Source organism: Salmo salar, unplaced genomic scaffold (genome assembly GCF_965601325.2).
Source record: "Salmo salar unplaced genomic scaffold, fSalSal1 ptg000136l, whole genome shotgun sequence".
Classification (NCBI taxonomy): Eukaryota; Metazoa; Chordata; class Actinopteri; order Salmoniformes; family Salmonidae; genus Salmo; species Salmo salar.
In genome coordinates, this window is record NW_027675321.1 from 155,923 (window position 1) to 172,270 (window position 16,348).

At 43.8% G+C, this 16,348-nt stretch overlaps 1 protein-coding gene across 1 annotated transcript; it reads right to left on the reverse strand.

The window, feature by feature from the left end:
* Nucleotides 1-9,940: 9,940 nt before the first annotated feature.
* LOC145866920 (E3 ubiquitin/ISG15 ligase TRIM25-like) lies at nt 9,941-11,267 on the reverse strand. The gene is made up of 2 exons (XM_082970993.1): nt 10,574-11,267; nt 9,941-10,141 (listed from the first exon to the last, which is right to left on the reverse strand). Exons 1-2 carry the CDS (start codon nt 11,168-11,170, stop codon nt 9,941-9,943), a joined length of 798 nt encoding a protein of 265 aa, XP_082827119.1. The 5' UTR covers nt 11,171-11,267.
* Nucleotides 11,268-16,348: the final 5,081 nt, after the last annotated feature.

The following is a 16,348-nucleotide window of genomic DNA, read 5'->3' on the forward strand; positions in this document are numbered from 1 at the left end:
AGTCATCTCAAATAAAACTGTGAAGGACCTCGGCGTTACTCTGGACCCTGATCTCTCTTTTGAAGAACATATCAAGACTGTTTCAAGGACAGCTTTTTTCCATCTACGTAACATTGCGAAAATCAGAAACTTTCTGTCCAAAAATTATGCAGAAAAATGTATCCATGCTTTTGTTACTTCTTGGTTGGACTACTGCAATGCTCTACTTTCCGGCTACCCGGATAAAGCACTAAATAAACTTCAGTTAGTGCTAAATACGGCTGCTAGAATCCTGACTAGAACCAAAAAATGGTCATATTACTCCAGTGCTAGCCTCCCTACACTGGCTTCCTGTTTACGCAAGGGCTAATTTCAAGGTTTTACTGCTAACCTACAAAGCATTACATGGGCTTGCTCCTACCTATCTTTCCGATTTGGTCCTGCCGTACATACCTACACGTACGCTATGGTCACAAGACGCAGGCCTCCTAATTGTCCCTAGAGTTTCTAAGCAAACAGCTGGAGGCAGGGCTTTCTCCTATAGAGCGCCATTTTAATGGAATGGTCTGCCTACCCATGTGAGAGACGCAGACTCGGTCTCAACCTTTAAGTCTTTACTGAAGACTCATCTCTTCTGTAGGTCCTATGATTTAGTGTAGTCTGGCCCAGGAGCGTGAAGGTGAACGGAAAGGCTCTGGAGCAACGAACCGCCCTTGCTGTCTCTGCCTGGCCGGTTCCCCTCTCTCCACTGGAATTCTCTGCCTCTAACCCTATTACAGGGGCTGAGTCACTGGCTTATTGGTGTTCTTCCATGCCGTCCCTAGGAGGGGTGCGTCACTTGAGTGGGTTGAGTCACTGACGTGGTCTTCCTGTCTGGGTTGGCGCCCCCCCTTGGGTTGTGCCGTGGCGGAGATCTTTGTGGGCTATACTCGGCCTTGTCTCAGGATGGTAAGTTGGTGGTTGAAGTTATCCCTCTAGTGGTGTGGGGGCTGTGCTTTGGCAAAGTGGGTGGGGTTATATCTTTTCTGTTTGACCCTGTCCGGGGGTATCGTCGGATGGGGCCACAGTGTCTTCTGACACCTCCTGTCTCAGCCTCCAGTATTTATGCTGCAGTAGTTTATGTGTCGGGGGGCTAGGGTCAGTCTGTTATATATAGAGTTTTTCTCCTGTCTTATCCGGTGTCCTGTGTGAATTTAAGTATGCTCTCTCTAATTCGCTCTCTCTAATTCTCTCTCTCTTTCTTTCTCTCTCTCGGAGGACCTGAGCCCTAGGACCATGCTTCAGGACTACCTGGCATGATGACTCCTTGCTGTCCCCAGTCCAACCTGGCCGTGCTGCTGCTCCAGTTTCAACTGTTGTGCCTGCGGCTATGGAACCCTGACCTGTTCACCAGACATGCTACCTGTCCCAGACCTGCTGTCCCAGACCTGCTGGAACCCTGACCTGTTCACCGGATGTGCTACCTGTCCCAGACCTGCTGTTTTCAACTCTCTAGAGACAGCAGGAGCAGTAGAGATACTCTCAATGATCGGCTATGAAAAGCCAACTGACATTTACTCTTGTGGTGCTGACTTGTTACACCCTCGACAACTACTGTGATTATTATTATTTGACCATGCTGGTCATCTATGAACATTTGAACATCTTGGCCATGTTGTGTTCTAATCTCCACCCGGCACAGCCAGAAGAGGACTGGCCACCCCTCATAGCATGGTTCCTCTCTAGGTTTCTTCCTAGGTTTCGGCCTTTCTAGGGAGTTTTTCCTAGCCACCGTGCTTCTACACCTGCATTGCTTGCGGTTTCGGGTTTTAGGCTGGGTTTCTGTACAGCACTTTGAGATATCAGCTGATGTAAGAAGGGCTATATAAATACATTTGATTTAATTTGATTCGATAAATTGGTTGTTGGAGGCTATTTTGTTGCAATACCCATCTATGTTTAAAACCTGTTTTCTCTACAGGATGTTTCTGATCTGCCAATGGCCTGGGGGAATGAGAATGGCCAAGACCATGTGTAAAAGGGGAGGAGTTGTGGTTTGTATGACTAACAATGTAGGCAGAGGAAGGTTGAGACCGGATTGTCATAGGTAACAGTAATGCCTCTGTCTCGGATGTACATGCATGGACATGCGCATCGTACCCCCTGGTTTAGCACCTCATGAAATACTCACAGGAAGACCCATGGGAATCCTAAACACCCCGTTCCCACAGAACAGTTTGACACTGACGGGTTGCGAGGATCAAATGGTAAGCTACTGTGCTGCACTCAACAATGTTCTGAAGTCTATTTTCCCCAGGATAAAAGTGGCTTTGCCTGAACCAAAAGGAGGACAGCTCCACAAATTGCAGCCAGGAGATTGAGTGGTCAACAAAGACCTCCGCAGAAAGACTTGGCACCAACAGCGCTGGATTGGTCCATTCCAGGTGCTCCTGATGGTTGCAGAGCGGTCGACGTGGGTTCACGCCAGACACTGCAGGAAAGTGCCCCACAACCCAGACGAATATGTACCAGCCGATGAATTGTCAAATGTGACCCCAGTGGCCATAGGAGGACCAGGACCGGACTCTACGCATCATTTCTTTTGCTTTCGTGGTCAGTCTTTTCATTGTTATTTGTTGTCTGGGCCCTGGGAGAAGTGACAACAATACAACTGAAGTATACAACACCAGCATAGTCCCACGGTGGGACTTAAAACCTGTTAGGGCTAGGGGGCAGCATTTGCACGTCTGGATAAAAAAATGTACCCGATTTAATCTGGTTACTAATCCTACCCAGTAACTAGAATATGCATATACTTATTATATATGGATAGAAAACACTCTAAAGTTTCTAAAACTGTTTGAATGGTGTCTGTGAGTATAACAGAACTCATTTGGCAGGCAAAACCCTGAGACATTTTCTGACAGGAAGTGGATACCTGATGTGTTGTATTACCTTTAAACCTATCCCATTGAAAAACACAGGGGCTGAGGAATATTTTGGCACTTCCTATTGCTTCCACTAGATGTCACCAGCCTTTACAAAGTGTTTTGAGTCTTCTGGAGGGAGATCTGACCGAACAAGAGCCATGGAACGATGATGTCCCATTAGACACCTGGCGCGCGAGTTCATGTTGGGTACCCTCGTTCCAATACGTTATAAAAGAGTATGCATTCGTCCACCTTGAATATTATTCATGTTCTGGTTAAAAAAGTCCCTAATGATTTATGCTATACAACGTTTGACATGTTTGAACGAACGTAAATATATTTTTTCCCCTCGTTCATGACGAGAAGTCCGGCTGGCTTAGATCATGTGCTAACAAGACGGAGATTTTTGGACATAAATGATGAGCTTTTTTGAACAAAACTACATTCGTTATGGACCTGTGATACCTGGAAGTGACATCTGATGAAGAGAATCAAAGGTAATGGATTATTTACATAGTATTTTCGATTTTAGATCTCCCCAACATGACGTCTAGTCTGTATCGCAACGCGTATTTTTCTGGGCGCAGTGCTCAGATTATTGCAAAGTGTGATTTCCCAGTAAGGTTATTTTTAAATCTGGCAAGTTGATTGCGTTCAAGAGATGTAAATCTATAATTCTTTAATTGACAATATAATATTTTACCAATGTTTTCTAATTTTAATTATTTAATTTGTGACGCTGACTTGACTGCCGGTTATTGGAGGGAAACGATTTCCTCAACATCAATGCCATAGTAAAACGCTGTTTTTGGATATAAATATGAACTTGATAGAACTAAAAATGCATGCATTGTCTAACATAATGTCCTAGGAGTGTCATCTGATGGAGATTGTAAAAGGTTAGTGCATCATTTTAGCTGGTTTTATGGTTTTGGTGACCCTGTCTTTGAATTGACAAAACATTACACACAACTCTTGTAAATGTACTGTCCTAACTTACTCTAAATTTATGCTTTCGCCGTAAAACCTTTTTGAAATCGTAAAACGTGGTTAGATTAAGGAGATGTTTATCTTTCAAAGGGTGTAAAATAGTTGTATGTTTGAAAAATTTGAATTTTGACATTTATTTGGATTCAAATTTGCCGCTCTTGAAATGCACCTGCTGTTGATGGAGTGCACCACGGGTGGGACGCTAGCGTCCCACCTAGCCCATAGAGGTTAACCAGCTCCCTTTTATGCAAATCTTATTTTATTTTAAATAGTTGTTTCGAGGAATCTACTGTCTCTCTCTTGCTTTCTGGTTAGAATTTCCACGACAACTTCCTGTGAAGTAACGGAGAAAGAAAAGGAGAGATTAGTCTATATAGCTCCATCTCAAATGATACCCTTTGACACCCCATAGGTCACTACTATTTACCAGAGCCACATAGTACTATGTGTTTACTATATAGGGAATGCAGACCGGAAGCAGTGGTGCTCTCTTGTGGATGACTTATGTGGCTCTGTAAGTCATTTAGGAAATAGAATTTTAACTAAATATACATTTGAGATGAAGCCATATACAATGCAGGGATTTTTCTGCCACAGAAACCCTTGGGGGGGGCCGCCTAAAATAATTTTAAGTCCAAACTGTAATTTTATTTATAATAAAATATGTAAAAAAGACAATGGACCTACAAGCATGTATGTTTTAATAATATAATATTTGTGAAATTCCAAAAAGAATGAATTTAACAATATTGATATTGTTTTTAAGTTTGAGCAAAATAACACAGCACTTGCCATGGCAAAATGCATAGAATTGCAGGAAATTAACTTTAAAACTGCGAAAATGCATCTTGGCTCCATGCAAATTTGCATGGAAATTGTCTTAAAAATGGCGATAAAAAACCACAAAGATGGCAGCCTTTAAAAATTCAGCTGTGCCGACTGCGCCAATTGCCGCGCCCTACCACGCCCCCTGTCACACCCACCACCCTAAGCCCCGTTTTGATCCAGAAAAAACCCCTGCATTGTTCAATCACAGTGAAGTTTCTGCACTACTTGTGAGGTCACAGCCAAGATTTTTGCACTTCCTGCGAGGTCACAGAGGCAGATGAGCACTTCCTGTGAGGTTACAGTGCTTTCAGTGAGAGCTCTCAGTCATTAGATGCTCTGGTTTGAATTGTAAACAGGGTACACTGTGAGGACTGCGACGGCCCCTTACCAAGTCCAGCAAACAATAAATAAAACGTGCCTTTGTACCCCACGGGTGAGTAGGGTGGGGGGATGTGATGGTGTTTGGACGAAGAGGAAATATACCATCCCCTAACACTGGAATTACACACACATCAGCTGACAGCAACGTTTCTCTCCGCACGCTTCCCTCTTGCTCACCTGGGATCTGTCCTGCTCTACCCACAAACCACAAGTAATCCAGCGTCATGTACAAAGAAAAGATTACTAGATGAAAAAAAACATTAGATGATTAGTTGGAGGTTCTCTTCCTCCTCCTCCTCCTCTTGGTTCTCCATGTAGCCTCCACAGGCAGGCAGCGCCCTCCAGTGGGTCTGCCAGGCCCTACCACGACACGCAGCGGTGACCCCAGTTCACAAGGGAGCCAGTGGGTCTGCCAGGCCCTACCACGACACGCAGCGGTGACCCCAGTTCATAAGGGAGCCAGTGGGTCTGCCAGGCCCTACCACGACACGCAGCGTTGACCCCAGTTCATAAGGGAGCCAGTGGGTCTGCCAGGCCCTACCACGACACGCAGCGGTGACCCCAGTTCATAAGGGAGCCAGTGGGGCACTGGAAGTGCTCAGCAAAGTCTGGCGAGTTGGAGAGGGTGCCGATGAGGCTGTATTTTGGGGGAGGTAGTGGGGTCACGAGTCCCTCCGGGGTTCGCACGGCACACCAGAACTGAGAGAAGAAGAAACGGTCCACCGATAAATAAGACAGGCAGTAGCTAGATCATTCACATCCCTGTCTTCTTGACTGTATTATACTAATTCTGTTTCTACTTAGTGTACAAAAAATGAACAATACCTTCCTAATATTGAGTTACCCCCGCCCCTCCTTTTGCACTCAGAACAGTCTCAATTCTTTGGGTCATGGACACTACAAGGTGTGGAAAGCGTTCCATAGGGATGCTGCGCCCATGTTGACTCCAATGCTTCCCCACAGTTGTGGCAGGTTGACTGGATGTCCTTTGGGTGGTGGACCAGTCTTGATACACACTGGAAACTGTTGAGTGTGAAAAAACCCAGCAGCGTTGCAGTTCTTGACACAAACCAGTGCGCCTGGCACCTATTACCATACCCCCGTTCAAAGGAACTTAAATACACTATATATACAAATAGTATGTGAACACCCCTTCAAATTTGTGGATTCAGCAATTTCAGACACCTGTTGCTGACAGGTCTATAAAATTGAGCACACAGCCATGCAATCTCCATAGACAAACATTGGCAGTAGAAAGGCCTTACTGAAGAGCTCAGTGATTTTCAACGTGGCACTGTCATAGGATGCCACCTTTCCAACAAGTCATTTCACGAAATTTCTGCCCTGCTAGAGGTACACCCCCCCCCCCCCCCCCACCGATCAACTGTAAGTGCTGTTATTGTGAAGTGGAAACGTCTAGGAGCAACAACGGCAGAGATCGATGTGGGAGAAGTTGACTGGTCTGCACAGAGCCCTGACCTCAACCCCATTGAACACCTTCGGGATGAATCTGAAAGCCGACTGCGAGCCAGGACCTAATCGCCCCAACATCAGTGACCCGACCTCACTAATGCTCTTGTGGCTGAATGGAACCAAGTCCCCCCGTAGCAATGTACCAACATCTAGCAGCAAAGTGGGGGACCAACTCCATGTCAATGCCCATGATTTTGGAATGAGATGTTCGATGAGCACGTGTCCACATACTTTTGTAATGTATTTTGATCTTGCCCATTCACACTCTGAATGACACACACACACACACAATCCATGTCTCAATTGTCTCAAGCATTTTGTTTTACCTGTCTCCTCCCCTTCTTCATCTACACTGATTGAAGTGGATTTAACAAGTGACATCAATAAGGGATCGTAGCTTTCACCTGGATTCACCTGGTCTGTCTAATGTCATGGAAAGAGAAGGCGTTCTTAATGTGTTGTACATTCAGTGACGCTGTTATAATAACCAAACAGTTGGAATAAAACAAATATTGATGATGTAAACTGGGTGTACAAAACATTAAGAACACCTTCCTAATATTGAGTTGCACCCCTTTTTGCCCTCAGAACGGCTTCAGTTCGTCGGGGCATGGATAAGGTGTTCCATGGGGATGCTGGGGCCATGTTGACCCCAATGCTTCCCCACAGTTGTGTCAAGTTGGCTGGATGTCCTTTGGGTGGTGGACCAGTCTTGATACACACGGGGAAACTGTTGAGAGTGAAAAACCCAGCAGCGTTGCAGTTCTTGACACTCAAACCAATCTTTTGTGTTGCCCATTCACCCTCTGAATGGCACACAAACACAATCCATTGTCTCGATTGTCTCAAGGCTTAAAAAATCCTTCTTTAACCTGTTTAGGATAGGGGGCAGTATTGACACGGCTGGATAAAAAACATACCCGATTTAATCTGGTTACCACTCCTACCCAGTAACTAGAATATGCATATACTTATTACATATGGATAGAAAACACCCTAAATTTTCTAAAACTGTTTGAATGGTGTCTGTGAGTATAACAGAACTCAAATGGCAGGTCAAAATCTGAGAGATTCCTTTACAGGAAGTGGCCTGTCTGACCATTTCTTGAACTTCTTTTCCATCTCTATCATTTACTAAGGATCTCTGCTCTAACGTGACACTTCCCACGTCGTCCATAGGCGCTCAGAGCCCGGGAAAAAACAGAATGTCGTCATCCCAGCCCCAGGCTGAAACACATTATCGCCTTTCTCAAGTGGCCGATCAAGAGACACTAGCTTATGCGCGTGACCCCGACCGCCCCCGCCTTTGGGATTTTTTCCTCTGTTTGCCGAAAAGGAGATTCCCTGTCGGAATATTATCGCTTTTCTACGAGAAAAATGTCGTAAAAATTGATTTTAAACAGCGGTTGACATGCTTCGACGTACGGTAATGGAATACTTAGAATTTTATTGTCACGAATTGCGCCATGCGCGTGACACTTCTTTACTATTTCGGATAGTGTCTGGAACGCACGAACAAAACGCCGCTATTCGGATATAACGATGGATTATTTTGGACCAAACCAACATTTGTTATTGAAGTAGCTGTCCTGGGTGTGTATTCTGACGAAGACAACAAAAGGTAATGAAACTTTTATAATAGTAAATATGATTATGGTGAGTGCTAAACTTGCCGGGTGTCTAAATAGCGAGCCCGTGATGCCTGGGCTATGTACTTAGAATATTGCAAAATGTGCTTTCACCAAAAAGCTATTTTAAAATCGGACATATCGAGTGCATAGAGGAGGTCTGTATCTATAATTCTTAAAATAATTGTTATGCTTTTTGTGAACGTTTATCGTGAGTAATTTAGTAAAATGTTAGCGAATTCCCCGGAAGTTTGCGGGGGTATGCTAGTTCTGAACGTCACATGCTAATGTAAAAGCTGGTTTTTGATATAAATATGAACTTGATTGAACAAAACATGCATGTATTGTATAACATAATGTCCTAGGGTTGTCATCTGATGAAGATCATCAAAGGTGAGTGCTGCATTTAGCTGTCTTCTGGGTTTTGGTGACATTATATGCTGGCTTGAAAAATGGGTGTCTGATTATTTCTGGCTTGGTACTCTGCTGACATAATCTAATGTTTTGCTTTCGTTGTAAAGCCTTTTTGAAATCGGACAGTGTGGTTAGATTAACGAGAGTCTTGTCTTTAAATGGCTGTAAAATAGTCATATGTTTGAGAAATTGAAGTAATAGGATTTTTAAGGTTTTGAAAATCGCGCCACAGGATAGCAGTGGCTGTTACGTAGGTGGGACGAATTCGTCCCGCCTAGCCTAGAGAGGTTTTAAAACCCACTACCCCCATTCCACTACTTTGACCCTATCTGCTCCTGCACCAGGCCAACTAACCCTACACTCATTAAAACCCACTACCCCATTCCACTACTTTGACCCTATCTGCTCCTGCACCAGGCCAACTAACCCTACACTCATTAAAACCCTCTACCCACATTCCACTACTTTGACCCTATCTGCTCCTGCACCAGGCCAACTAACCCTACACTCATTAAAACCCACTACCCCATTCCACTACTTTGACCCTATCTGCTCCTGCACCAGGCCAACTAACCCTACACTCATTAAAACCCACTACCCCATTCCACTACTTTGACCCTATCTGCTCCTGCACCAGGCCAACTAACCCTACACTCATTAAAACCCACTACCCCCATTCCACTACTTTGACCCTATCTGCTCCTGCACCAAGCCAACTAACCCTACACTCATTAAAACCCACTACCCCATTCCACTACTTTGACCCTATCTGCTCCTGCACCAGGCCAACTAACCCTACACTCATTAAACCCCACTACCCCATTCCACTACTTTGACCCTATCTGCTCCTGCACCAGGCCAACTAACCCTATACTCATTAAAACCCACTACCCCATTCCACTACTTTGACCCTATCTGCTCCTGCACCAGGCCAACTAACCCTACACTCATTAAAACCCACTACCCCATTCCACTACTTTGACCCTATCTGCTCCTGCACCAGGCCAACGGCCTGGGAGGACGGGACACCACCACTCAACACACCCTGGAACTCTTCTGAAGTCAAATCTAGTATGACCAAATACTTCTCTGCAGCTGCACCAAAACACATTTTTTTTCTGTGATTTACATTCCATTTCTGCGGTACAGTTGATAACCATTTGCTATGAACACTAAGAAGCCAACCTTACTGAAGCATATATCAATGGTTGGCCCATCCCTCTGTGCTGTCACAGATCTACTACTCACAGGGATCCTCTCAGGATCCCTCAGCCTTGACCCATCCTCCTCTACTTTCTTCACTGCCTCAGCAGTGACAGCCTGTTCCCAACAGTGGGGTCAGTGGGATTGGATAGGGGCCCCTCTACCTCTCTCTCTCTCTCTCTCTCTCTGACTGGAGGAGACAGGTGAAATGGTGTGTCTCCTGTGGTCAACAATACTCACCTTGAGAGACTCCACAGCCTGTTGGAGCTCCTTCAGCTCCTTCTCTCTCTCCTGGAATCTCTGCTGGACCTTCTGCTGACTCATCCCCAGCTGCCTCTGTGGAGAATCACTCTTCAATGAGCTATCAAGCTTTATTAGTCCAGTAGATCAATAGTATAGTAATGTGACATAGGGCCCATAGAGAGGAAGGTCTAAAAAATGGATGGTCCATTTACTAAATGATATTTATTTGTTGCTATGTGAATGATTATAGTTTTTATGGTAGGACTACATGTATCAACAGGTTGAGACTGAACTTTGGACTCATTAAAGGCCATTCAGAATGATAATAGTGTTTGACATTATAAAATGGTGATACATCTGGAGAATCTGGGTTGACATATCAATATACTCAAGGTTTGTGTTCATATTTGTTCTGCTGAGGATCTATTTCATTTCAATGATCTCATATTCAAACAGCCTTAGTTCCTACTGTATCTTTAATTCTTTGTTTATCAGACAGTCACCAACAAGTTGTTCTGGTCTTACCTGTTTCTCAGTCCTCTCTGCTGCAGCTGACACTGTATCATGGCCTTTATGTTCGTCCATCACACACTGATAACAGATACCCTGCTGATCGGTACGACAGTAAACCTCCAGCAGTTTGTCATGATGAGAGCAGATCTTCTCCTGTAGTTGTGCGGTGGCTTTGACCAGCTTGTGCCTCTTCAAAGCAGGAGATTCGTAGTGAGATTGGAGGTGAGTCTCACAGTAAGAGGCCAGACACACCAGACAGGACATGAGGGCTTTCTGCTTTCTGGTCCCAGTGCAGACATCACACGCCACATCTCCAGGTCCAGCATAGCACAGAGCAGGAGGGGGAGCAGCCTGGAGTCCTGTCTTCTTCAGTTTCTCCACCACCTCAGCCAATAGGTTACTTTTTGTCAGAATAGGCCTTGGAGTGAAGGTCTGTCTGCACTGTGGACAGCTATAGACCCCTTTCAGAACATCCTGATCCCAGCAGCCCTCAATACAGCTCCTACAGTAACTGTGTCCACAGGGGATGGTGACTGGTTCCTTCAGTAGATCCAGACAGACAGAACAACAGAACTGGTCCTGGTCCAGCAGAACTCCCTGTTGAGCCATTTGGACGGTTGTTCACTCTCACACAGACAGACGACACAGAGACTCAGATCAGTTTCGTTTCCTCAGAAGAGAGTTTGTGAAGGGGGATGGACTTCCTGGTTCTGCCAGAGGGGTGGGGTTAGATGGAGGGAGGGGTTAGAGGGAGGGAGGAAGAGAGAGAGGAACTGCATGCAACAGCAAGAGGGAGACAAATAGTCTTGTTCCTTGGTTAGAGCCCTTAACATGGAATAAATGAAATAATGAATCTTAAAATGTGAGTTATTAGAATATAAAGGGTAACCGTTTCTATGAAGTACATATTATAATTATTTTAATGACCTTTATAATGCCTTATAATACACTTATGTGTTCTAATAAGCAATAAGGCCTGAGGAGGTGTGGTATATGTAAGGATTGCGGACCTGGTGGCAGTGAAGTCAGATGCAGGAGAGCAGAGATAGGTAATAGCCGGAGCAGTTTAATACAAAACGAACCTACATGGGTACAAAACCCGATGCGCACCAGTAACAGAGTACAAGCACTTACAAACAAACAATTCCACACAAGGACATGGGGGGAACAGAGGGTTAAATACACAACAATTCATGATGGAAATGGAAACCAGATGTGTAAGAAAACAAGACAAAACAAATGGAAAATGAAAAGTGGATCGACGATGGCTAGAAGACCGGTGACGCCGACCGCCGAACAAGGAGAGGAAATGACTTCGGTGGAAGTTGTGACAGTATATGGCTAATATACAGTACCACGGCTAAGTGCTGTTTTTAGGCACGACGCAAAGCGGATTGAGAATTATGTAACACTTTCAAAAATACAATCAAATAAAAATGTTATTGGTCACATACACATATTTAGTAGATGTTATTGTGGGTGTAGTGAAATGCTTGTGTTCCTGGTTCCAACAGTGCAGTAATATCTAACAATACACCCTAATGTAAATGTCACAGGTGTCGTAGGGTTTAGACCAAGACGCAGCGGGAAAATGTACACTCATCTTCTTTTATTAAAGGACAAAGAAGGAAAACCAAAACGACAAAGAACAGGCCAGTAAGGCACAAAGCTATACACAGCAACAATCTGCCACAAAACCCCCATGACAAACAACCTCCTAATTATAGGACCTTCAATCAGAGGCAACGATAACCAGCTGACTCCAATTGAAGGTCCAACCCCAATTAACTAAACAAAGAACTACAATAGACAAGACAGAACATAGAAATACACTAACATAGAACATAGACTAACAAACCCCGGACCACATAAACCAATCACCCCTCTACCTAAATACATAGCCCGAACCACATAAACCAAACACCCCTCTCCCTAAATACATAGCCCGAACCACATAAAACAAACACCCCTCTACCTAAATACATAGCCCAAACCACATAAAACAAACACCCCTCTACCTAAATACATAGCCCGAACCACATAAACCAAACACCCCTCTACCTAAATACATAGCCCGAACCACATAAACCAAACACCCCAATACCTAAATACATAGCCCGAACCACATAAACCAAACACCCCTCTACCTAAATACATAGCCCGAACCACATAAACCAAACACCCCTCTACCTAAATACATAGCCCGAAACACATAAACCAAACACCCCTCTACCTAAATACATAGCCCGAACCACATAAACCAAACACCCCTCTACCTAAATACATAGCCCGAACCACATAAAACAAACACCCCCTGCCACGTCCTGACCAAACTACAATAACAAATAACCCCTATTACTGGTCAGGACGTGACAGTAAAAAGTAAAGGAATTAAGAAATATAGAAATATTAGGATGAGCAATGTTGCAGTCCTGGAATATAAATATATATACTGTGAGTATATACTGTGTGTATATGTGTGTATATATATATATGTGTGTATATATTTATATACACTGCTCAAAAAAATAAAGGGTACACTTAAACAACACAATGTAACTCCAAGTCAATCACACTTCTGTGAAATCAAACTGTCCACTTAGGAAGCAACACTGATTGACAATACATTTCACATGCTGTTGTGCAAATGGAATAGACAACAGGTGGAAATTATAGGCAATTAGCAAGACACCCCCAATAAAGGAGTGGTTCTGCAGGTGGGGACCACAGACCACTTCTCAGTTCCTATGCTTCCTGGCTGATGTTTTGGTGACTTTTGAATGCTGGCGGTGCTTTCACTCTAGTGGTAGCATGAGACGGAGTCTACAACCCACACAAGTGGCTCAGGTAGTGCAGCTCATCCAGGATGGCACATCAATGCGAGCTGTGGCAAGAAGGTTTGCTGTGTCTGTCAGCGTAGTGTCCTGAGCATGGAGGCGCTACCAGGAGACAGGCCAGTACATCAGGAGACATGGAGGAGGCCGTAGGAGGGCAACAACCCAGCAGCAGGACCGCTACCTCCGCCTTTGTGCAAGGAGGAGCAGGAGGAGCACTGCCAGAGCCCTGCAAAATGACCTCCAGCAGGCCACAAATGTGCATGTGTCTGCTCAAACGGTCAGAAACAGACTCCATGAGGGTGGTATGAGGGCCCGACGTCCACAGGTGGGGGTTGTGCTTACAGCCCAACACCGTGCAGGACGTTTGGCATTTGCCAGAGAACACCAAGATTGGCAAATTCGCCACTGGCACCCTGTGCTCTTCACAGATGAAAGCAGGTTCACACTGAGCACATGTGACAGACATGACAGTCTGGAGACGCCGTGGAGAACGTTCTGCTGCCTGCAACATCCTCCAGCATGACCGGTTTGGCGGTGGGTCAGTCATGGTGTGGGATGGCATTTCTTTGGGGGGCTGCACAGCCCTCCATGTGCTCGCCAGAGGTAGCCTGACTGCCATTAGGTACCGAGATGAGATCCTCAGACCCCTTGTGAGACCATATGCTGGTGCGGTTGGCCCTGGGTTCCTCCTAATGCAAGACAATGCTAGACCTCATGTGGCTGGAGTGTGTCAGCAGTTCCTGCAAGAGGAAGGCATTGATGCTATGGACTGGCTCGCCCGTTCCCCAGACCTGAATCCAATTGAGCACATCTGGGACATCATGTCTCGTTCCATCCACCAACGCCACGTTGCACCACAGACTGTCCAGGAGTTGGCGGATGCTTTAGTCCAGGTCTGGGTGGAGATCCCTCAGGAGACCATCCGCCACCTCATCAGGAGCATGCCCAGGCGTTGTAGGGAGGTCATACAGGCACGTGGAGGCCACACACACTACTGAGCCTCATTTTGACTTGTTTTAAGGACATTATATCAAAGTTGGATCAGCCTGTAGTGTGGTTTTCCACTTTAATTTTGAGTGTGACTCCAAATCCAGACCTCCATGGGTTGATAAATTGGATTTCCATTGATTATTTTTGTGTGATTTTGTTGTCAGCACATTCATCTATGTAAAGAAAAAAGTATTTAATAAGATTATTTCATTCATTCAGATCTAGGATGTGTTATTTTAGTGTTCCCTTTATTTTTTTGAGCAGTGTATATACAGTACCAGTCAAATGTTGGGACACACTTACTCATTCAAGGGTTTTTCTTTATTTTTACATTCATGTCGTTTCTCTTTGCTTATTTGAGCTGTTCTTGCCATAATATGGACTTGGTCTTTTACCAAATAGGGCTTATCTTCTGTATACCAACCCTACCTTGTCACAACACAACTGATTTGCTCAAACGCATTTAGAAGGAAAGAAATTCCACAAATTAACTTTAACAAGGCACACCTGTTAATTGAAATGCATTCCAGGTGACTACCTCATGAAGCTGGTTGAGAGAATGCCAAGATTGTGCAAAGCTGTCATCAAGGCAAAGGGTGGCTACTTTGAAGAATCTCAAATATAAAATATATAAATATAACACTTTTTTTGGTTACTACATGATTCCATATCTGATATTTCATAGTCTTGATGTCTTCACTATTAATCTACAATGTTGAAAATAGTACAAATAAAGAAAAACCCTTAATTGTTCTAAAACGTTTGACCGGTAGTGTATATATAAATGTAAAGGGATGTATAGGTAATATGGATCAAATATGTAGTATATCTGAAGAATAGTATGTGGACAGCAATAATTAAATAGGATAGTCCTTGACTAGAATACAGTATATACATATGAAGTGGACAGCAGTAGTTATATAGGATGAACCAGGACTAGAATACAGTATATACATATGAAGTGGACAGCAGTAGTTATATAGGATGAACCATGACTAGAATACAGTATATACATATGAAGTGGATAGCAGTAGTTATATAGGATGAACCAGGACTAGAATACAGTATATACATATGAAGTGGACAGCAGCAGTTATATAGGATGAACCATGACTAGAATACAGTATATACATATGAAGTGGACAGCAGTAGTTATATAGGATGAACCATGACTAGAATACAGTATATACATATGAAGTGGATAGCAGTAGTTATATAGGATGAACCAGGACTAGAATACAGTATATACATATGAAGTGGACAGCAGTAGTTATATAGGATGAACCAGGACTAGAATACAGTATATACATATGAAGTGGACAGCAGTAGTTATATAGGATGAACCATGACTAGAATACAGTATATACATATGAAGTGGACAGCAGTAGTTATATAGGATGAACCAGGACTAGAATACAGTATATACATATGAAGTGGACAGTAGTAGTTATATAGGATGAACCAGGACTAGAATACAGTATATACATATGAAGTGGACAGCAGTAGTTATATAGGATGAACCAGGACTAGAATACAGTATATACATATGAAGTGGACAGCAGTAGTTATATAGGATGAACCATGACTGGAATACAGTATATACATTTTTATTTATTTCACCTTTATTTAACCAGGTAGGCAAGTTGAGAACAAGTTCTCATTTACAATTGCGACCTGGCCAAGATAAAGCAAAGCAGTTCGACAACATACAACAACACAGAGTTACACATGGAATAAACAAACGTACAGTCAATAATACAGTAAAAAAATAAGTCTATATACAATGTGAGCAAATGAGGTGAGATAAGGGAGGTAAAGGCAAAAAGGCCATGGTGGCAAAGTAAATACAATATAGCAAGTAAAACACTGGAATGGTAGATTTGTAGTAGAAGAAAGTGCAAAGTAGAAATATAAATAATGGGGTGCAAAGGAGCAAAATAAATAAATAAATACAGTAGGG

Coding starts and splice junctions, on each gene's coding strand:
- LOC145866920 (XM_082970993.1), bottom strand. CDS start 11,170: ATGGCTCAACAGGGAGTTCTGCTGGACCAGGACCAGTTCTGTTGTTCT. Junction 10,142..10,573: donor CAGAGAGGACTGAGAAACAG/GTAAGACCAGAA, acceptor GATTCTCCACAG/AGGCAGCTGGGGATGAGTCA.